The sequence below is a fragment of the Monopterus albus genome, unplaced genomic scaffold (genome assembly GCF_001952655.1).
Source record: "Monopterus albus unplaced genomic scaffold, M_albus_1.0 scaffold172.1, whole genome shotgun sequence".
NCBI classification, from domain to species: domain Eukaryota; kingdom Metazoa; phylum Chordata; class Actinopteri; order Synbranchiformes; family Synbranchidae; genus Monopterus; species Monopterus albus.
Genome location: NW_018128052.1, coordinates 2,849,997 through 2,870,576, shown reverse-complemented (window position 1 = coordinate 2,870,576; position 20,580 = coordinate 2,849,997). Strand labels below are relative to the sequence as shown.

General features: G+C 41.7%; 3 protein-coding genes across 7 annotated transcripts in view; 2 read left to right on the top strand and 1 right to left on the bottom strand.

Annotated features, from left to right (window-relative positions):
- The window catches only part of cdc7 (cell division cycle 7 homolog (S. cerevisiae)), a 5,306-nt gene extending 807 nt beyond the window's left edge, over nucleotides 1-4,499 (top strand). Inside the window, exons 3-12 of the mRNA XM_020615986.1 lie at nucleotides 95-181; nucleotides 294-429; nucleotides 1,260-1,353; nucleotides 1,532-1,674; nucleotides 2,104-2,170; nucleotides 2,691-2,798; nucleotides 3,098-3,273; nucleotides 3,542-3,624; nucleotides 3,833-3,982; nucleotides 4,156-4,499. Of these exons, the coding sequence (XP_020471642.1) occupies nucleotides 95-181; nucleotides 294-429; nucleotides 1,260-1,353; nucleotides 1,532-1,674; nucleotides 2,104-2,170; nucleotides 2,691-2,798; nucleotides 3,098-3,273; nucleotides 3,542-3,624; nucleotides 3,833-3,982; nucleotides 4,156-4,499 (1,388 nt within the window). The remainder of the gene's footprint in view (nucleotides 1-94; nucleotides 182-293; nucleotides 430-1,259; nucleotides 1,354-1,531; nucleotides 1,675-2,103; nucleotides 2,171-2,690; nucleotides 2,799-3,097; nucleotides 3,274-3,541; nucleotides 3,625-3,832; nucleotides 3,983-4,155) is intronic.
- Nucleotides 4,500-4,776: 277 nt separating this feature from the next.
- Nucleotides 4,777-11,936, bottom strand: glmna (glomulin, FKBP associated protein a). Of its 4 annotated transcripts, none has more exons than XM_020616053.1 (19): nucleotides 11,854-11,936; nucleotides 11,428-11,538; nucleotides 10,832-10,957; nucleotides 10,631-10,744; nucleotides 10,356-10,464; nucleotides 9,959-10,247; nucleotides 9,722-9,821; nucleotides 9,452-9,633; nucleotides 9,266-9,319; nucleotides 8,237-8,267; nucleotides 8,054-8,143; nucleotides 7,915-7,956; nucleotides 7,673-7,746; nucleotides 7,492-7,576; nucleotides 7,264-7,373; nucleotides 6,417-6,480; nucleotides 6,119-6,251; nucleotides 5,889-5,959; nucleotides 4,777-5,803 (listed from the first exon to the last, which is right to left on the bottom strand). In XM_020616053.1, the coding sequence occupies exons 2-19, from the start codon at nucleotides 11,464-11,466 to the stop codon at nucleotides 5,714-5,716; spliced, it is 1,803 nt and encodes a 600-aa protein (XP_020471709.1). In that variant the 5' UTR covers nucleotides 11,467-11,538; nucleotides 11,854-11,936; the 3' UTR covers nucleotides 4,777-5,713. The 4 variants fall into 4 exon arrangements, with proteins under 4 accessions (XP_020471709.1, XP_020471707.1, XP_020471710.1 ...); XM_020616051.1 differs by having other exon boundaries at nucleotides 11,428-11,507; nucleotides 11,854-11,935; XM_020616054.1 differs by lacking the exon at nucleotides 11,854-11,936 and adding an exon at nucleotides 11,676-11,847 and having other exon boundaries at nucleotides 11,428-11,507.
- rpap2 (RNA polymerase II associated protein 2) lies at nucleotides 11,901-20,525 on the top strand. 2 transcript variants are annotated; one of them, XM_020616048.1, is made up of 12 exons: nucleotides 11,901-12,044; nucleotides 12,301-12,346; nucleotides 12,570-12,684; nucleotides 13,077-13,175; nucleotides 13,283-13,348; nucleotides 13,447-13,535; nucleotides 13,725-13,760; nucleotides 13,888-14,941; nucleotides 15,057-15,163; nucleotides 15,638-15,718; nucleotides 17,358-17,426; nucleotides 20,095-20,525. In XM_020616048.1, exons 1-12 carry the CDS (start codon nucleotides 11,990-11,992, stop codon nucleotides 20,237-20,239), a joined length of 1,962 nt encoding a protein of 653 aa, XP_020471704.1. In that variant the 5' UTR covers nucleotides 11,901-11,989; the 3' UTR covers nucleotides 20,240-20,525. The 2 variants fall into 2 exon arrangements, with proteins under 2 accessions (XP_020471704.1, XP_020471706.1); XM_020616050.1 differs by lacking the exon at nucleotides 20,095-20,525 and having other exon boundaries at nucleotides 15,057-15,173; nucleotides 17,358-17,428.
- The last annotated feature ends 55 nt before the right edge of the window (nucleotides 20,526-20,580 follow it).

Genomic DNA, 20,580 nt, shown 5'->3' with positions numbered 1-20,580 from the left:
TAAAACATTAACATTTATGCACTTTTCTAAACACTAGAGTGGGCAAATCAGTGTTGTGCATTTATAACAGTTATTTTTTCTTATTTTTTTCCAGGGGATGTGGAGCTGGATATTGAATTACTCTATAAAGCTGTTCCTCAGCTGGCCAAGGTTTTTCACATCATAGACAAAATTGGAGAGGGTAAATGTTCTGCATAGCGTTATCCACACTTTTGCCTAAGATTTACACAGGAGTTGCTTATTCACCTCAGTGGATTTACTGGAGGAGCAGAGATGACCTGTTTGTGTATTAGGTACGTTCAGCTCAGTGTACCTGGGTCAGGCTCAGATGCGAGATGGGACCAAGGAGTTGTTTGCCCTGAAGCACCTCATCCCAACCAGCCATCCTACACGCATCGCTGCTGAGCTTCAGTGTCTCACTGTTGCTGGGTGAGTCTAATAATTCTGTGCACATATGGGATACTTAATTGTGCCTGTTGACTGTCACACAAACCTTTTGAAGAAATTAACAGCTAATACTTTTAAGTCACATTTTGAAACATGTATAGACTTTGCTTCAGATATTCTTAATGTTGTGGTTTACTTTTTAGTCTAATTTTTGTCTCTTTAAACTCCTGATTATGATTCCACTTACCTTATATGTCTTGCTGTTTCTGTTTTTACACTGTTATTGGGCAGTAGAACTAAAATATTGTCAACAGTTAGTTCAAAAGTAGTTTCATGGGAGTTTGCTGTCCTGTTTTTCTGTCATTCTGCCTAGTAAATATTCCTCTCTATAGATATTCCTTGCCAATATTTGGCTGTTTAAGCCCACTAGAAATACCTATGTACTGCAGTGAGAGGCTAAAGAGTTTTCTACTTGTGACAGATGTGTTCCAGTACTGATACATACTATATACAGTAAGAGTTGCTCACAAACTCAGATAAAAGGTGAATTAAAAGACCCTTTTTCATCATAACAGTTTAATCTCTTTTCTTAAAGGTTTGTTTTATGCTGTAGTAAATTGGTGTGTGGCCTTCTCATTTGTCTAGCACTGCATGATTCAGCTGAACCTGTGCACTATAATGCATTGATGGCTGGTTGGGCAAGATGTGCAACATTATGCATACCCATTTCATGTATGAATGTGTATTTATGCATGATTCGTGTTTTTCTTACTTTTGGAAGTGATTGTGGAAGAGATTGACATAATCACTTGCAGAGAAAACCCATTGAAATGAATCCTTTCATCTCACTTTGTGTTTTTGCTTGATTACAGAGGCAGAGAGAATGTGATGGGGGTGGCATACTGCTTCAGGAAGGACGACCATGTTGTGATTGTAATGCCCTACATGGAGCATCAAGCTATTGTGGTGCGTATCTTGTGACAAGTTAGTTTCTATGTGGCTGCTGCTTTTCAGTGACGTTTTTGCATGAATAGTCTGTGCTGTATCCCCAGAACAGCAATCAGGTAGTAGAATGCTTGATATAGTTTTTCTTTCGCTGTCGTGTAATTGAAAACCTTTCCTCCAATCACAATGTATTTTTCAGGATGTTATTGGCTCATTGAGCTTTGAAGAGGTCCGTCTGTACATCTACCACTTGTTGAAGGCGCTAAGACACATCCACCAGTTTGGTATCATTCACCGAGACATCAAACCAAATAATTTCCTCTATAACAGGAAGAGCAAATTGTGAGTACCAGTACTATCAGTACATTTCCAAGTGTTGATAAGCAAAAGTGTCTATTTTGTGTCAACATTTGGCATTTAATCTTGTAAGCTCCACTAGGACACCCTCATCCTCTTGTTCACCCTTGCTCCCTTTCCTCTCCTTGCTGTGTTGCAACCTTCAGTATTAAAAAAAAAATAGGGAAACCTACTGATTACTGAAATACTACTACATGTCCATGTTTAATAAGGTGCTATGACATAGTGGCAAATGAGAGTATAGGAACATCCTAGCAGAGTTTACAAGGTTAATCCTCTTCCCAGGGTAGATGGGGTGTGAGATTATACAGACGGGAGTTATAAGGCCAGTTTGTTTTTGCTGTGGAAGTGCTGAATAGGCACAGAACACCAAAAAGCACTCATTCATTTCCCTGTTTAAAATGTGTGTTGTAGGTATGCACTGGTGGACTTTGGCCTGGCTCAGGGTACAGCGGACACCCAGATTGAGCTGCTGAAGGTGGTGAGGCAGAGGCCGTCACACAAAGGTGGAGGGTCTACAGGGAAACAAGACACTGCACAGCGAAGCAAAGCACTACCTAGACTCCTTCCCAAAACCACAACCACCACCACCAAAGTCTCCACCTCACAACCTCTGCATCCACAGCAGTCCACAGCTTTTCCACATCCCTCCTCCCCTTCTTCCGCCACCACATCTTCCTCAGCCTCTCAGAAAGCACTGGTTAAAAGAGCACATTCTGCCACTGCCACCTCCACCTATCGCACAAAGCACACAAAGGTGTCTGCACCGAGTTGATATTTTTATACTGACTAGTCTTTAAGTCTTTTCTTTGTCCATTGAGAGGAGAAATGTACAGTCAGCATGTGTATTTAAAGTTCAGTGGGTTTTTATCACAAGCCTGAAGCAGAGCAAAGGATTTCCTGGATGGCCATTTTAAGTATCATTAATTTGTTAGTGTTGTGTTCTCTGCAGTGGTATGTTGTCTTAGCTAAATTCTGCCATCCATGTGTGTTTGCTGTAGGATTTGACAGGACTATGCAAAGTGCCTCGGCCTGTGTTTGGAGAGAGGAACCTGAACAACTACACTGCGGCTCCCTCTTCCACCAAACAAGCTGCTATTCATACAGAGGTAAGGTTTTGGAAGGTCTCTCTTCATGGAACAGAGTGACCACCTACACATACCAAATACTTACCGGTATTAAAATGTTAGCTATCTGATGTGCATTTAAAACATCAATGTTTTTAGTAATTTAGTTAAGATGACTTACAAAAAGTATAAAACACGTCAATGTAGTAGCAATGATCTGACTATCGGCTTATTTGAAGAATTGTCGCCCCTAAATTTAAGTACTCAGTGATGGTTGTAAGACAGACGGTTTTGTAGTCATGTATTTTTCCTTTATAAAATCTCTATTTTGATTTGTTCAGCTGGTAAAGCCCGCCAAAACGCAGGATCCAGTTGGCCGAAGGCCCTCTGCAGCCAGCCGGGCCCCCCTGCCTGTTAGGACTCAGAGTAGCAGTCAGAAACCTGTGAGGACCATACAGCAGGACCTCACCTGCAACTGCTACTTTACTGAACGTGTCTGCAACATCTGCATGTCCAGGTAACAGAATAACTTTATTTACAATAGGAATTCAAAAAAAGACACACATATGGTACCAGTCAAAGGTTTGGACACACTTTTCCATCGATTTGGATGAGAAAGTGTGTCCCGGTGTACAGGTACCATCAGGTAACTAAAATAAAATTCTTGTTCTAAGCAACTGACTTTAAAACAGTGCAATGAAAACTGTTATGTGAGAATATTTGATTTCTATTTTGTGTATTGTTTTGAACAAATGCCTCTTCACTGTCCATGTTTTTCATTGAAGGAAGCAACAGGTGGCACCACGGGCTGGGACACCAGGCTTCAGAGCACCAGAAGTTCTCACAAAGTGTCCAAACCAAGGAACAGGTCGGTGTCGCACACCTTTAGTGCTCATAGTCTTCTGCTGCTATAGCATTGTGTGTGTCTGTTGTTAGTATTTGAGGGGTTTTTTTCACTGTCACTGGTGATCAGGCATGTCTTACATTCTTTTGTAGTCATACACTAAAGCAAGTGAAGCAGAGCTCTTCCTACCCTCTCACTGTCACTAATGTTGCATTGTCTTCCTGTACTGCAGCCATAGATGTGTGGTCAGCTGGAGTGATCCTGCTGTCATTGCTCAGCGGCCGTTATCCATTCTTCAAAGCCAGCGACGACATGATCGCGCTCACTCAGATCATGACCATACGTGGCTCCAGAGAGACCATCCAGGCTGCTAAGGCTTTTGGTTTGTATTGTTTTTGTTTTGTTTTGTTTTTTTACACCAAAAACAGATGCGTCAGTAATAGTGCCGTGACTGAATAGTATCACTGTAGGAGGACTGAATTCATCTGCACTGTGGTGTATGGAGGGCTCTGTATAGACATTAAACATGGTTTTGGTTTGAACCCCCATGTCCAGGTAAAGCGGTGGTGTGCAGTCGGGAGCTGCCTCGACAGGACCTCAGGACACTGTGTGAGACGCTGAGAGGACGAAAACTTGTGCCAGATGACGTCACACCACTTCCTGAAGCAAACAGAAACTCCACTCTCACCCTCCATTGTAAAATCCAAGATGACACACCAACACACTGCCCCACTGAAGGAACATTCAGGCAGCACTCAGCTGGAGCAGGTGAAACTTCTTTGCCTCACTCTTCTAGTCTTCAAAAACACCAGGAGCTCTCAAGGAGCAAAGGAACCTCCAATGGCCTTGCTAAGCAGAGCTCAGAGAGGGGCTGCAAAGTGGAGGAAGACAAGTCCTGACACAGCCTATGACCTGCTGGACCGGCTGCTGGACCTGAACCCTACCACCAGGATTACAGCCGCTCAGGCCCTACAGCACCCACTCTTTAGAGACTTGTGAAACTGAACCAGGAGCCTCATCACTGCTGTGGTCCACATTTAGAGATGTGGTACTACCACATCTCACCTGAACAAAATGATGTGGTATCATTCTGTGGGGGGGGAAGAAGTTTTCTCCCTTTTGTGTCTGTTCAGTGCTTTTAAGACTTGAATGTAAATAATGTGCAGGCTTGGCTTGATGTGATGGTTCAGGGACCTGCAGTTAAGAGTTGGTGATTTTTATGGCAGCTATGGTGTAAATGAGAATATTGTGAGAAGGGGAATTGAATTGAGGTGTTGACTTTATGTTGACTGTTGTCAGTGGGTGAACAGTCTTAAATAGAGACAGACATTTTATTTTCCTTAGTCTGAATCTTGTCTTGTAAATAGGGAATTGTCAGTGTTTACTATTGTTACCACTGCAGTAACCCCCCTTATTAATGCTGTGTACTGAGTGCATATGAATTCCATCTGTATATTGTGAAGGATGCCGTTTTAGCTGTGAATATTTATACCACTAAAACTGTACAGTCTGCTTCACTCTACTTAGGATTTTGTAATAAAGAAGAAAAAAAAACAGGCTGCAGTTTACTGTATGCAAAGCACTGTAATTCACACTAAAATTACTTGGAATTATACAAATAATTATAAATTCAAATGTAGGAGTTGTTTTAAGATATAGGCAAAATAATTAGTAAAATTGTACTGTCGTTATTACTTAGGCTTGAACTTAATACCTTCTTCATAAACATTCCAAGTCATAGACATATCCAGAATATACCAAAACACATTTTTACCTAAGAAAATAATGCTTGAACAAACAGTACAGCATTTAACTGTGTAGAAAAGTTTGAAAATTTATTACAGAAGCAACGCAAACTTCCCTGCCATTATTTAGATGTTTTATAGACATTGTATGCAACATTTTACAATGACACTCAACTCTAAACAGACTTTCTGAAAGTAACTTCAAACCTGTGACATATGAAGAAAATTAACACAGCAGTTGATAAACTTTGAAATGATGCATCCTCATCTGATGTAGTTGGAAACAAAACAGATCAGCAGAACCGCTGAAGGCTTTTTTTGGTTTGCTACACCCTAAGATGTGAGAACACCTGGTGGTTGAACTTGGTCTAAATGTTTTCCTTGACTTCAGTGAGTTCCTCGATCCGCACCAACACGCTCTCGATCATGTCGAATGTGTGCAGGGCTGAATGCAGAGCCTGCAAGTTAAAGTTCAGTCAGGTCATCACAGCACTCTTCATTAGTGCAGTGAATAAGTGCTATTGTCATGAAACAGCCACTGACCTGAATCTGTGACTCTGATGTCATGTTGGGCAGCTTCTCATCACCGACAGTCACAGAAAGCCCTGACTCCTCTGTAGAAAACATTCACATGATCAAAAGCTTGACTATCACTTTTGAAAACACGGCCATCTCTATGTTTTATGTTGGGGCTGAGCATGTCATACAGGTAATGCTAAAGAATGTGTGTGGATAAATCTGCGTCAGTGTAAGTAAGCGACCTTTGGTCTGACCTTTGGCCTTGCTCTTTGTTTCCTTGGTGTTGTGGAGCTCCCTCTCATAGTGAGCTCTGGACATGTTGAGTCCAACACGTAGAGGCTTCATGAACGTATCTTCTATTTTATACAGCTCTGTCCAGATCCCTGTCTGCAAGATCAAAGCAGCAGCAGACGCATGACGAGCAGTGACTGTGAGTTTTCAAATATCCTTTTCCACGTTTTGAGGGAAACCATATTCACCCTGAGAACTTATAAAATCAACCACTGTTAAGATGTTATTTGCCTATAAGACTTCAGTATACACTGCACTCACCTGGTTCTCTGTCACTTTGTCTCTGATGACCAGGTAACGCAGCAGGTTCAGAGACTCCATCACTCTGAAGAGAACAACACACTGAAGTCACAGTCGGCTTCCTGCCTGTTTCCAGAGCTGTCACCTAGAGCTAGACCAGTAAACCAGCCATTCTCAACTTACTAAAGAGAAACTGGGATCTATACATTAGCTGGCTGGCTTTGTTGTAATTCTGAAACCTCTGTTACATAGTTTGTAACAGCACTAATCAGTTTATTTTACAGCAGTATAAATGCCCTGCCCCATACAGTATGTATCTTGGTCACAATTCTTCAATAACAAATAAATCTAATGGATCATACTTTATGTGCTTAAGACTTTAAAAATGATCACTTGTCAATAGATCATTGAGTGTTTCCCTCTTTATTTACTTATCGTTTATCTTTTAAAGAATTATGTGGAAAAATAATGTACTTATATGCATGGTACTCAATAGAAATGTTTTTCTGAAATGCCAGAGACAACAAAACTGGATAAAATTTGTCATCCACTTAAGGAAAAATGTTTTACTCCAAGGTAAAACACTTAGAAAAAAAATTCTGGCAGTGTGTCACAGCATGAACACGTCAGCTGTATTCATTTCAAAGCAATGACTTCAGTTCATACTTCAGAGATGAACCAGTCAAAACATTAGCTTGAATTTTAAAACCTCTGCACTAAGTAGAAAGAAGCTGGCTGTCATTTTCTTTAAAGGTATTATGTGTTAGGGCATGCTGGGACAGGCTCCAGCTGCCTGTGAGCCTTGGGCAGGGAAAGGGGTTTAGAAAATGAATGGATGGAGTGTCACAGTGTGTGTGTGTACGCTGACCTGTCCAGATACTGCAGGAGGTCGGTCTCTGGGCCGTCTGGCAGACTGAGGGCTTTATGCAGCAGAGGGAGCAGGTGAACTCCCTCAAACCAAGTGTTACTGTGACTCGGCTGAGGACAGACAGAGGCAATACCTTCACCTGGACTGAAAACTCGCTCTACCTTTTAGCTCTTAGTTATGCCTGTGAAAAATGCCAACCAAGCCATGAAGTTTGAAATGTCACCTCACCTGCAGAGCGACATCTATCTGATTCTTGATGTTTTTGATGATGTAGCCCTCGATTCCTGAATGATTACTGGTCTTCAACATGTACCTGAAACAAGATGACCATTAAGACTCTATATGCCGGGGGAGGTGGAACAGAAAGACGCATTTCGTATGAGTTTCACAGAGGAAAGATGGAACTTACTGGAAGAAATGATACTTGGCTTCAGTGTTAAACTTATCAATGCTCATCTGGAACACCTTCAATCCTCTGGTTCTCTGTTGACAAAGAGCAAAAAAATCAAATATCTAAATAATTAATTTTTATCCTGTTTTCAGTCAGAATATAAATTTAAATGAAAAACATGTAGAAGCTACAAACCCAGTGTCTCTGGCATTACAATTACACCTACTGTATATTGATACACTTACTAAACTTAGACTTACTAAATCGTGTCTCGGACATATCGTCATGACCTTCACCAAGCTCTGAAAACAAATGATGACACTGATCACTACACTAGGAGAAACATAGCAGAGTATGAGCTGAGGTTGGAATCAACAACCTGTGGATTACTGTGCTCACTTGAGGGACTGTAAGGAAGGTTTTAATTTCCATCAGATCTGCAGGCAGACTGCCATCCTCCACCCGCATCAGACTCTTCTCATACAGCTCCTGTGGGACAGACAACCACAAATCTAATCTCCAGAATGTCACAGGGATGAAAGCCAATCCCCATCTTTAATTCAGTGTTTCAGGTTGACTCACCAGTGCTTTCTGAATCTTGCTCTGCTCAGTTCTAAGAAAAATAAATAAATGTAAACGGTTAGGACGTGCTCAACATTAATACACAAATAGATTCATCGACCGAGATCTAAGTGCAAACATTAACAGATAAATCCAACTGTATTCATTCAGTGTATACATGCACACATACTGAAGTGGTATATAGCTGCTAATAATACACTATTTAATTAAAGGAAAATAATTTGTCCACCATTGAATCTACAATGGAATGGTTCACAAATAAACATATCCAGGTGTTAGAATGGCCAAGTCAAAGTCCAGACCTGAATCCACTCGAGAATCTGTGGAAAGAACTGAAAACTGCTGTTCACAAATGCTCTCCATCCAACCTCACTGAGCTCGAGCTGTTTTGCAAGGAGGCATGGGCAAAAATTTCAGTCTCTCGATGTGCAAAACTGATAGAGACATACCCCAAGTGACTTACAGCTGTAATCGCAGCAAAAGGTGGCGCTACCAAGTATTAACTTAAGGGGGCTGAATAATTTTGCACGCCCAATTTTTCAGTTTTTTATTTGTTAAAAAAGTTTGAAATATCCAATAAATTTCGTTCCACTTCATGATTGTGTCCCACTTGTTGTTGATTCTTCACAAAAAATTACAGTTTTATATCTTTATGTTTGAAGCCTGAAATGTGGCAAAAGGTCGCAAAGTTCAAGGGGGCCAAATATTTTCGCAAGGCACTGTATATGGCACCTGAATAAGGTGGTTTTAATAGGAACATTTCAATGGCCGATGTGTCAAAATGTTAAAAGTTAAGGAAGATGTTTACTTGTCTATTTGTGTACTTTTTATAGAGTTTATCCAACAGAAATAACACAGTGTATCTTCTGAGATTAAAGGATTTCTAAACTTTCGTAGTGATTGCCAAGCTGTGCCATTATATGTGCTGTTTTATATATTGTTTTATGAAAGCCAACTGATATCAGGACTGCCAAGGGTGCAGCAACACAGAACAGGTATAACAATTTTAATGATGTGTCATGTATTCACCTGGACAGAAGGAGGCAGATGTGTTCCATGTTACAGCGAAGACAAAACACAGGACTGTAAATACATGAATACATGGTGTTAATCATCATCGCAACAATCCAGCCCTCATTCTAACCTACATTTAAAAATCTTTAAATATATTTTATCAGTGGCACCTCATGGTGATAAGTAATTCTCCCATCTTACCTAAAAACATTAGGGAATGTATCTGCAGCCAGGTGATGGACGAACACCAGGTGAGCCAGGCTGGCCAAAGACTCTTTAGGATAGCGCACCTCTTCCTCCAGAAAGCCTGAGACCTGTTTTTTCTTCAGCAGAGGCTGGTACACGAGCCTGGGGAGGGGCTCTCCAATAGCACTGAGGGTGTGCTGTACAAAACAAACACACTACATTTGCACTAAAACATACAGGACAATGTCAGCTCTTCATTTCAAATGATTTTTCAAGCTGCTGTACCAGAATCTCTGTGGCAAAATTCCTGAGGGGAGACAGAGGCAGAGTGTCGGGATCCTGAAGTTGTACCTCCAACAGAGGGTGTCTCAGAGTCTTCATACAGCTGCAGGCCAAACAAATAAAGTACCATGACATAACATACAGTACCAGCTGCAGGCCAAACAAATAAAGTACCGTGACATAACATACAGTACATGTATGTGCAGATATTTTCTATGCTAATCTTAACTTCTCACTCACAACTTCAGCAGTTCTGTCCGCAGCTCATCCTCTTTCTCCCTGTCTTGTCCACCTGTCCTCCCGTCTGTGTTCTCACTCAGCTCTCTGTTGTTCAGGAGGTTTTGCCTGGCCTCTTGCACAAAAGGCCTGACACAGACTAGCAGGTCAGTGCAGCAGCGACAGAGCGAGAAGACGTCATCCTCCTCTTGCTCCTTGGTGTGAGGTAGAGGCAGTTTGGCCACCTGGTCCAGCACGGAGGACAGGGTCATGCCCAAGGATGAGGCTTTACGGCTGCCCAGACACAGCAGCACTGAGAAGATGAGACAGGGTGACAGAGGACATGAAACAGCTGGATGGGGCTGCATTTGAGGACTCTGGTAAAAATATATGCAAGTGCAATAGGAAAAAAAGTTCTTACCTTTCTGTAGAGGGTTCAACAGTAGATGAAGGCTCTCTGCTATGGTGTCAGGGTCATCCTGCTCCAGCTGCTCCAACAGGCCAATCAGCAGCTCTTTGGGTCTGCAGGTCTGGAAAACCGATACCACTCATCACATAAACCATCCACATGTTGCTACAGTGGTGGTTATGTTTGGATTATAAACTGCATCTGTTTCTGATATTCAATACCATATTTTTTGGCCAGTAGTGGACCATTACCAATAGTGTAACTGAGTTCAGAACAGAAGAACAGACCTCTAGCAGGTGGTTGAAAATGGCCAGGCAATGAGGACGGTTCTTGTCTTCTTTCTTGAGCAAAATCTGAATCAGAGGAGGCAGCAGGTTCCAACCCATACATCTCACTATGTCCTATAGGAGGGGGACAGAGAGATGAGCATTATGTAGCGCAATACACTACAGTTTTACAAACAAGTCTTCAGGCTCTGAACAACATACCTGATTCTTTTCATCCAGGACAATACTGAGGACCTGCACGCTGTTTCCCTCCTCTATGCAGGACCTCCCAGCAATCGAGAAGACGCTGTGATCCTCACTGCTGTAGCTTTCCTCTGGGAGTGCTTGCTATGTGAAAGAGAGACAAATAAAGGGGTCCAAAGACAGAAAATACAGACATTTCACTGCAGTCAATTAGTGACGAAACAATTCCAGTTAGTTAAGCTACTAATAATTGACTGTACTCATTCTCAGGGGCTGTATAAAAAGAAAGTTATAGTAAAATAATTAAAATCATATCAGTGAAAACATTTTCATTTCAAAGTAAGGGGATGCAAATGTTTGCACTTAAATGTAAGACAATACAGTTTCACAACAAAGTATATTTAGTAGCTCATAGCCTGTGTGTTCAAGTGCAGAGCCTGTGAAAAGGTTCCACTGCAGCTACTTGTGTGACAAAGAAATGACTCCAATGATTGTGTTAATGTGTTTAGGGAGAAACCTGGCAGGACACAGAAATGTGGTATGGATGGATGGCTGGATGGGTGTCAGGAAGAGGATGTAGTCCCCAAGTCCCCTGAAGGACAGCCTGAACTCACACATCTCTGGATCACATCACTGAACTGCTCCAGAGCCATCCCTGTTGTCCTCAGGCGAGTCTGATCTTCATATAGCAGTCCTCCAAAACAGCATCATTTCAAGTCAAAAGCCTGCACACCATGCTACTCGTAATTATATACGTCAGTGTCTATTCCCAAAACTAGCTGACTGTATTACTTTATCATTTGTATGTAAGGAAACGTGTTAAACTTATGAACAGATATTATGCTTGAGTAAGCAGTAAAACCTGGACAATCTGCTGTCAAGAGAGAAGAGCTGAATGAATGCTAGGGAGTTAGCCTATCCTTTAGACTGAAAATAAGGCTGTTGTTGTTGTCCAAGCTAGCCAAACACAGTCGCCAACACTAAGCACCGTTGGCGAGTATAAATGCGACTAACAGGATGACACCAAGGTAGATACCCACCTTATAAACATGCTATGCCCCAGTGAAAACGAGCATGCTGTCAGCCAAGCGCGCTAACGACTGGAATGTGCTTTTCGGCTTGCCGTAGAACCACAACTTTATACGTCACCGGTCAAAGTTGAAAATCAAAAAACAAATGGAGACGAAGGAGAAAAGAAGGAGCGGAGGCTCGTCTAAACGCCTTAAAAAAGGTTAGCTTTCATTCAGAATTTGTTCTTTTTCCATATGTACATATTAGGCTTTCAGAATGTGTTAACAGCTTGTCAATTCCCAGAACGGAGTTAAAATAGGTTAACATGTTATACAAGAATGGCTTGTATACACTAGTTGTTCATTCACACTGCTTAATAAATGGTACATCCTCTCCCATAGCACAGTGACTTATCTTCAGTGTGAAATATTTAACAGTCATATTAATACTTAACAGTGTTGTTGTTTGTATGGCAGGTGGGAAATGCACCAAAGCACTGACCGACGAAGAAGAGGAAAAAAGGTGTGAAAAGGCATTTGTTTAACTGACTGCGGCAGTTGTATCATTAATATATGGTTAATGTGCAGTTTCACACACTAGTACTTAAGACATCGTAGGTTAGTTGTAGAATTTTTCTTTTACCTGATTTTTATCTTTTTTTTTTCTAGAGATGATTGCAGTAATATGTGAGAAGAAGTGTATGTAAGAACACTGTGTCAAATGCTTGTGTTGCATCCTGTGTCAGGAGAGAGGACTTGAGAGAGAAGCTGAGGGAGAAGTTGGAGCTGGAGAAAAGTTCCCTGAAAGTGGTCGAGCGTCTCCTGGAGGACAGCGTGGCTGCAGACTTCCTGGTGGACTGTGTATGTATCACATGAGTTCAGTTTTTCCAGTTCACAGCTCACCCCTACGTTGTCTAACGTAAATGAGACACCTAGCCAACATGGCTCAAGCTTTGCACCTGTCCAGGGTCTGCAGCCTTTGTAAGTTGTAAAGAGTGATGCCTGTCTGTCAGGAATTCAAACCAGAATGACTTGAAGGGGAAATTTTCTTCCCTTCCTGCCTGACCCAGAGTTATTTCCACCTGTCATATTCTTTGTCTCATCGTTTTTGTTCCACTGTCTAGACTCTCATACTGATCCTGTCACTCAGATGTCTTTTGTGTGACCAACAAAGAATGTTTTTTAAAGAATAGTTTGTTTTGTTTTTAAATGAGATGCATCTATAATCACAAACACGTTTCCTCTCTTTACAGGCAAAGTTCATCACTACAGATAATTACAAAGATGCTGTAGAGGAGAGATTTATTGCTAAACTTTGTGGTTATCCCCTATGCCCGAATAAACTGGGCAAGGTAAGACCCTTTGTATCAGCATTTATAATCCTTTCTGTGAAGCAGATGTTATTTTGTCATGCTTTTGTTCTGTTTTATCATGGCTCAGTTCTTCTGCTCATTTCCAGATCCCTTCTCAACAATATAAAATTTCTACTAAGACCAACAAAGTGTACGACATCACTGAACGCAAGGTGAGTGGCCCTACATAAAGAGTGTTTTGTAGAGTAACCAGGAGGGTTTTATAAAAGTCAGAATAAAGGTAATTACTGCATCTCTCCCTTGTGTTTAGTGTTTTTGCAGTAACTTCTGCTACAAAGCCTCCAAAACATTTGAGCTACAAATATCACCAACACCCCTTTGGCTCAGGCACCATGAGAGGTGTGTGTGCGCCATTCTCGCCTTTGTCTTGAATCACAAATATGAGTTGATCATTGAATATGATTATTTTCTACATACATACATGGATTCAGTGTGTTCATTTCCCTTCTCACTGGTATGAGTTGATCATTGAATATGATTATTATCTACATATGAATACAGTGTGTTCATTTCCCTTCTCACTGACAGCCCTCCAGAAATTACACTGATGAAGAAAAGAGATGGGTATGTACAGTCTAAACTTCAGTTTATAATGGATGCATTTTGCTTTTGAGATGTCTTTGTTTGTAAGTGCAACCATTGTTTATTGATAAAGAAGCAGCCTGATTCAATGTGACTCATGTATGTTCAGTGGGAGCTCTGGTGAGGAGGTGATGCTGTCAAAGAGGTGGCTCCATGAGGAGTATGTAGAGAACCCGCTGGCTACTCTACCCAAAGACCCTCATGGCTCTCAGCTGAGCTCTGCTGTAGCTGACCTCACACACAGTGATGGCAGCGATGTTGAACCGGAGCAGGACTTTGTCTCCAGTGTGGTCTCCCAGAGGCAGGGGCCCAGGGTGCACTGGGGTGACCTGCCTAAACGCACAGATGAAGACAAGAAAGGAGAACGAGGGAAGGAAGAGAGGAGAAAGAAACAGAGGGGAGAAGGAGATGAAGAGGAGACTGAGCATAATCAAAGTCAGGACACAGAAAAGGAGGTAAATGTGAGAGAAGATGAGCAAAGGAAGGAAACGGATGCTGAAAAACCCAGCCAGCTTCATGTAGTGCATACTAACCTGGCACTGCTAGAGGAGAAAGACTTGCTTGAGGAACTGAGTGTGGAGGCTACAGCTCAACTGAAAGTGTGCAGTTTATCTGAGACACTCACTCACAGCACTTCCATGCCTGTTGGCTCAGCAAGCACACAAGCAGAACACACAACTCCGCTCACTCACAACACGACATTACCACAGCAGCCGGGTCTCAACATCACCCAGGCGCATATGAGCAAGAGAGGGGCAGCAAGGCTACGAGACCTGCTCAAGAACCACCCTCCTGCACCCAAACCAGACTCCGTCCAGCTCAACATTCTCGAATGCTTGACAAGAACTTTGAAGGAATGGTGCACTGATGAGACCCTGAAGTTCCTGTATGGCGCAGATCATTCACTGGGCTCTCACTTGGCTCATGTAAGAGAAGAAGAAGGGGAGGTGGAGGAGGAGTTAGATGAAGATGACCTTGAGGATGAGGTGACAGTGGAGGACAGAGGTGGGCTTAATGATGGGGTGCAAAAGAGACCATCAGCTGCTCCACCAGACTACGAGACACTGCACAAGGAGACCCAGCAGCTGGAGCTCAGGGTCAGGGAGTTTTATAAGGGGACCTGGATTCTGTCTGAGGAAGTAGAGGAGCTGAATGGAAACAAGGTGAGTGGAGGGAGGCAGGAGAGGGTTAGTTCGAAGTTCAAGTTCAAAGTTACCACACTGGGGCACTATAGATTTTCCCTCTAACACTTAAACATCTTGGTTGCTCTTCCTCCAGGTGACAGTCCAGGACCAGTGCATGAAGGACCCAGTTCTGCCCCTTGTTGACTCTTGTGCTCAGCACCTCATCCAGAAACGAATCACAGTGGACAAGATCAGCAGCTGGTGTGTCTGGGTGTGTCTGGGTGTGTGTGTGTGTCTGTCTGTCTTTCAGCTATGTGGTTTAACACGTCTTTTCAACTGTTTTGTGTGTTTTACTTTGTGGACACCTAAGTATATGTGTATCCAAAAAACACCTTTTTAGCTTATTTTTGTGCATTTTCAGTGGTGAACCTCCATTAACTGAAGTCATATATATGTCTTTGCAGGTAATTCATTGCTCTGCTAGTTCAGAGATACCAGGTTCAAACTGGTTATGGTATATTAGGAAGTTAAGTGCTTATTAACTTGTGAGCAAAGTGTTAATGGAGCTGCTGGGACCTGGCAGTGTCAGTCTTCACCTTTTGAGGCTTTCAGTTACAGTATAATCAGCTGGAACTCCTTTAGTTCTCCTTAATAGAGTGAATGTATTGCCATTAAAACTTTTAAGTTTTCTGTAGTATTTGACTTTCTTCCTCATGTTTTTTCTGTGTTATGCAGTCTCAGAAACATTGTGGGTTCGTTGCATCTCACCATGAGCAACGTATCAACCGACCTGAATAATCTGGTCAGGACATTCAGGTCAGTGCAGCACACACAGAACTTGCATGCATCCTCCTCTGATGGCATGGCAGTTCACATCAACACATTTAAAGTTTCAAAGTACTAATGTATTAGAACCAGTATAACAGTTTAGAAAGCAGAATGTTGCTTTCATGAGATGGAGATGTACCCCAGCTTTATAATAGCAAATTTTTACAGTTTTTTGATTTGTTGTGCTTATACTTTATTTTTAATTAGTAATGGCAATAATAGCCAGTTTTGCACCATTAGGCCTACAGAAGCTCACGTGTCAGTGAGATATACAGATAAGCCACAATTTAAAGGAAATATTTAGAATGAAATTTTATTTTACATTTGTAATTAACTAGTGAAATTTATTTAAATTCCACAACACTTAGGGAAGATTTGGTTAAGGACTCTGGTGCCCCCTAGAGGTAGGTATGAAACATGACAACAGCAGGAGTTTTATTTTTTCACAGCAGATAGATCTGTCTCACTGCTTTATCTGTAGCTGCGTACGTTACACGCAGTGTTGCACGTTTGTTTTGTGTTAAGGCCCATCATAATTAGGTCTATGCTCAGCTTGACAGTGGCGCTACGCTGTAATTGCATGAGGTCATCATCAATCTTCACCAGCCAATAATAGGCCTTTTCATTTCTTTTTGTCAAAGCACTGGTGTTAATAACATTAAAAATGGCTCTGTTTTATTCAGGGCCCCCAGTAAGCCACGACAATGAGCCAGAAACAGCTACATGGAATTCAGCCATCATTGATTTCATCATTTACACTTGTGTTTTTCCTACATACTAAAACGTCTTCTCCAAACAGGTGCAACAAAACTACAAGAGGGTCAGGCAGGAAGATGTTAATTAGCACAGTCAGTGCAGCTTTTCAGTTAAAAAAAAAAAAAACTTTAACACTTGTGCCCAAGCCGAACACTTCCTGTCGGAGAGGCTTTTGTATTCTTATTGGCTGCTTAGGATGTTTTCAACAGGATTGCTTTTAAATTACTGTGTCGGTGATTTAAAACACACCAGGCAGCAGAGTAACACCTCCTGAGTCCTGCTTCCAGGAATTCTCTCTGTGCTGTCGAGAGACCCTGCTGACAAGAGGCTCAAACCAAAGAATATACACAGAACTGTCAGAGAAACATACATCACTACACTATTGCAGGCAGTGTTTGTGGTGGTTGTGCACATTTCCTAGTTTACTTATCATCAGAAACAAATGATTTTGGACACCTGCTTAAAGAAAAGGTGTCCAAATCAAGAGTTACAGGGGCCAGTGGGGGAAAATGTTACATTGGATGGTGCTCAGTTTGTCTTTTTGAGCATTAAAAGCAAACAAAGGTCTCAGATTTGAATCAGATGTGGCGTTCTTCCTGTTAAGCACCTAAAGCTAACATGTTTGTTTTGGTAGCATAACTGACCTAGCAAGGTCATGATTTTATCTTTCTATTGAATTAATTTCAGACTAATTTGAACTTTGTGTCACATTAATAGTAACCTGAGCATTTTCCTGGCTTTACATATTTACTTGTAAATGAGTTAACGCTAGTGTCAGACCGCTAGTGGCTGAGAAGACAGAGTAGCTTTAAGTTATGACTGACCGTGCTGACCTATTCACTTTGTTTTTGTTTATTTCTCAATATCCCAGATTCACCAACACAAACGTCATCCACAAAACTCCAGAGTGGACCCTCATAGCTGTGGTGCTTCTCCATCTGTAAGTATATCGTGTGTGTTACTGTAGTATTAAGAGGGTTCACTGTGAGCACTGGACAGCCTGCTGCTCAGCTGACCCAGTCGTAGAGGTCAGTAGGGAGAAAGAGGAGAAAAAAATATGAGCAGGAAATTAAGGACCATTGTTTTCCAGGAAATACACCCTGTCACCAAACTCAAAACCAGTGTTTGTGTGTCAGAACATAAAATAGTATGTACTTTACATCAGCTGTGCCTTATAAAGGATAAGGTGCAGGTGTCGTCTTCAGAAAACTGGCAACTAATCCTTTGTACAATAACTGAACATTTTTGCGTATGCAAGACTTAATCAGGTTAAAATGAATTATAATATGCATATTGGAGCTAAAACTATAATATGTAGTTGTTGTGCTGTCTTTCTTTGATGCTATACCTAAATCAAAGCAACACAACATTTTAGCACATCAGTGATTATTAAAAAAAAGAAAAGGAAGCGAACTGTGATGTGGATAGACTTACAGCTTGAAAGACTCGTTCACTGAGAGACACTATATGGTGCGGCATTGTTTAGCCTGTGCCATATGGTGTGTGTGTGTTGCTGGAAGTTCATGGACAGTTCCGTGCTGCTCCCATCTGAGTACACACAGAAGCCTCGTGGCCTTATCGCCACCTGATTGCCTCTCTCAAGATCCGTGATGCAGGACATAAGGCACACACAAGCACTCCTGCACACTTTCATGTTAAATACACACACAATTGTTCTGTGCATACATCTGAGCAAAAAAGAGCACTTTAAATTGTCCCGGCTGGGAAAACTTCCACCTGATGCCGAGCTGAGTGTTTTATGACTCCCTGTGTGGATCCAGGTTATTTGGCATCAGTATCATGACTTAACACTGTGAGCTCTCTTCATTTTAACTAAAGAATATAGTAAGTGTTTTGCAGCTCCAGGTACAGTACGTAACACACATCTATCACTCTTAAAAACAAGGGAGTCATGTCCCTGTAAGCTCTTCCCTGAAACTGTGTTAATTTAACACTAATTAGGTTGTTAAAGTGAGATAACGACAGTGAACCGTGACGTTATTATGGCTATGTTCAGATAAGTGGCATTTTGCAGGTAAATAATGTGAAAGTCTTTGAAAATCCCTGAACTGAAGTGTAGTCTGCGCTGTATTATGTGTGGTTGGTTAAAATAAAATGGATTTGACATAATTATCCTGTGCAAATGTTCAATACTTTTCTGGGAATGAAAAAAAAAAAAAAAAACCCCACAAACCTGAAGAGTTTGGTTGGAGATAAAACGGCTTTCGACGGTGTGGGGAAACAGAAGAGATGAGATGTTTTATCTGTGCGCTGTGACCTGAACTGATAGTAGATATCTGGCCATGTTCACAGCTGTTGCTGCTGAGAGATACACTCCACATCAGAAGTATTTGAACAGTATTTGTTCTTCAGGCTTCAGCACATTGTTTGAAATAAAGCTGCGGATACCACAATAAAGTCGGTTGCATCAATACTGAAAGACCTTCAGTGCACTTTTAACAGTTAGCTTTCATTTTATTTGTCCTAGACAATCAGCGGCTTTGGAAACATTTATTCTCTGTCACATGTTGCATCGATACTCTATGATTTCATTAGTTCCCATTTAACTTCAAGCTTCTCTGTCCTTCCATTCCTCCATCATGAATAATTTGGTGTGCCGTCTTATCTGTCTGCTGCATGGCAGCTGCGGAGCTAGTCTGGCCTCTATTGTTCGAGGCAGCTGAATAATGGATGCCCCCTGCAACATTAGACCCCGGGGTGAACCGGAGATTAACCAGCAGTGCACCTCCACACAGGTAGAGGAGGAGAGAGAGGGGCTTAGAGAATGAAGGAGATCAGCTAGAAGGTTGCACACAGTGAGGGTAAATAGGCTTCCTGTAGAGGGGCTATCTGTACTGATTTGACCGTTAAACTCCAAGTTACTGAAAGCATGATGACTGTACCCTCAGATGCCAGTTTATTAGGTACACCTGGCGTACACACGGTCCAAAACGGTGGCCCCGCATTAGATCCTATGAAGCCTATAGTGCACGGCTTTTGTTGACAGGTTTGCCCATAATATCCAAATCATTTTATATCACATGACAGTTCAACAGCACAAGTATATGAGGAATTTTTTTTTTTTTGAGGATTTACAGCATCTTAAAATATTAAAACATGTATGTAGACTAAGTTCTCTCTCTGCAGTCTGCAGTTTACATGAAGCTGTGAGCAGATATGAATTATACAAAGCACTTTTAGCCCAGTTAATCAGATAACTTTGCTCAGTAAAAAGCAGAACTTCGACATGGACGTGTGTGTGTGTGTGTGTGTGTGTGTGTGTGTGAGATTTACTCAGCAAAGTTGCCCATGTGACCCAGTAGCTGTTTTCATTTTAAACAATGTGAGCCTGACTTATGGCTTAAATAAGAACTTAATGGAGTTTTAATTGTCTAGAGAAGAGGTGCCTTTTCAGTTTTACACCCATCTCTGTAATCACTTTTGAGCTGTGTCCTTGTATGTTTGTCAAACATTTAATTACATTTACTAGTGTGATAATTGTTACCGTCACCCATTGGTAATATTGGTGTGTGGTGCATTAAAGGACTTAATAACAATAATAGTCTTTTCACAGTGTGTTTGTGATTATGCATCATTTTGTCTTTCAGGTTGTCAGAGGTGTCTCCGGTGGTGCAAGAGGCCTTGAAGACGCCGGCATCAGTGGAGTATTTGAGCACACTGATGGATGAGCTGGGTTTACAGGAGCAGGATCTACTGAACCTAGTGCAGCTTTTTAAAACCCCACCACAGTGACACACACACACACACACACACACACACATGGTCAACCATGGCCATGTGAGCAATAAATATAGATTCAGCCTAAGTATGTGGGTATCAGACGTTTTCTGTAATGTGCATTTTCACAAATTCAGTCCCAACACAAACATCTAGGGTGTAGGAGTGGAGGCTGTTGATGCAGCAGCATTACTGTATGCACACAGTCTGTGGTGAGATAGGCACAAATCAGATCTTTGAAGTTTTAGAGCTGTTGTAGTTTAACCTCTGCAAGGCCAAATAAATCACACCCAGCTTTTCCCAGGGAAAACGCCATGTGGACAGGCTGCTTACTGCTTTGCTGGAAAAGCCTCTGC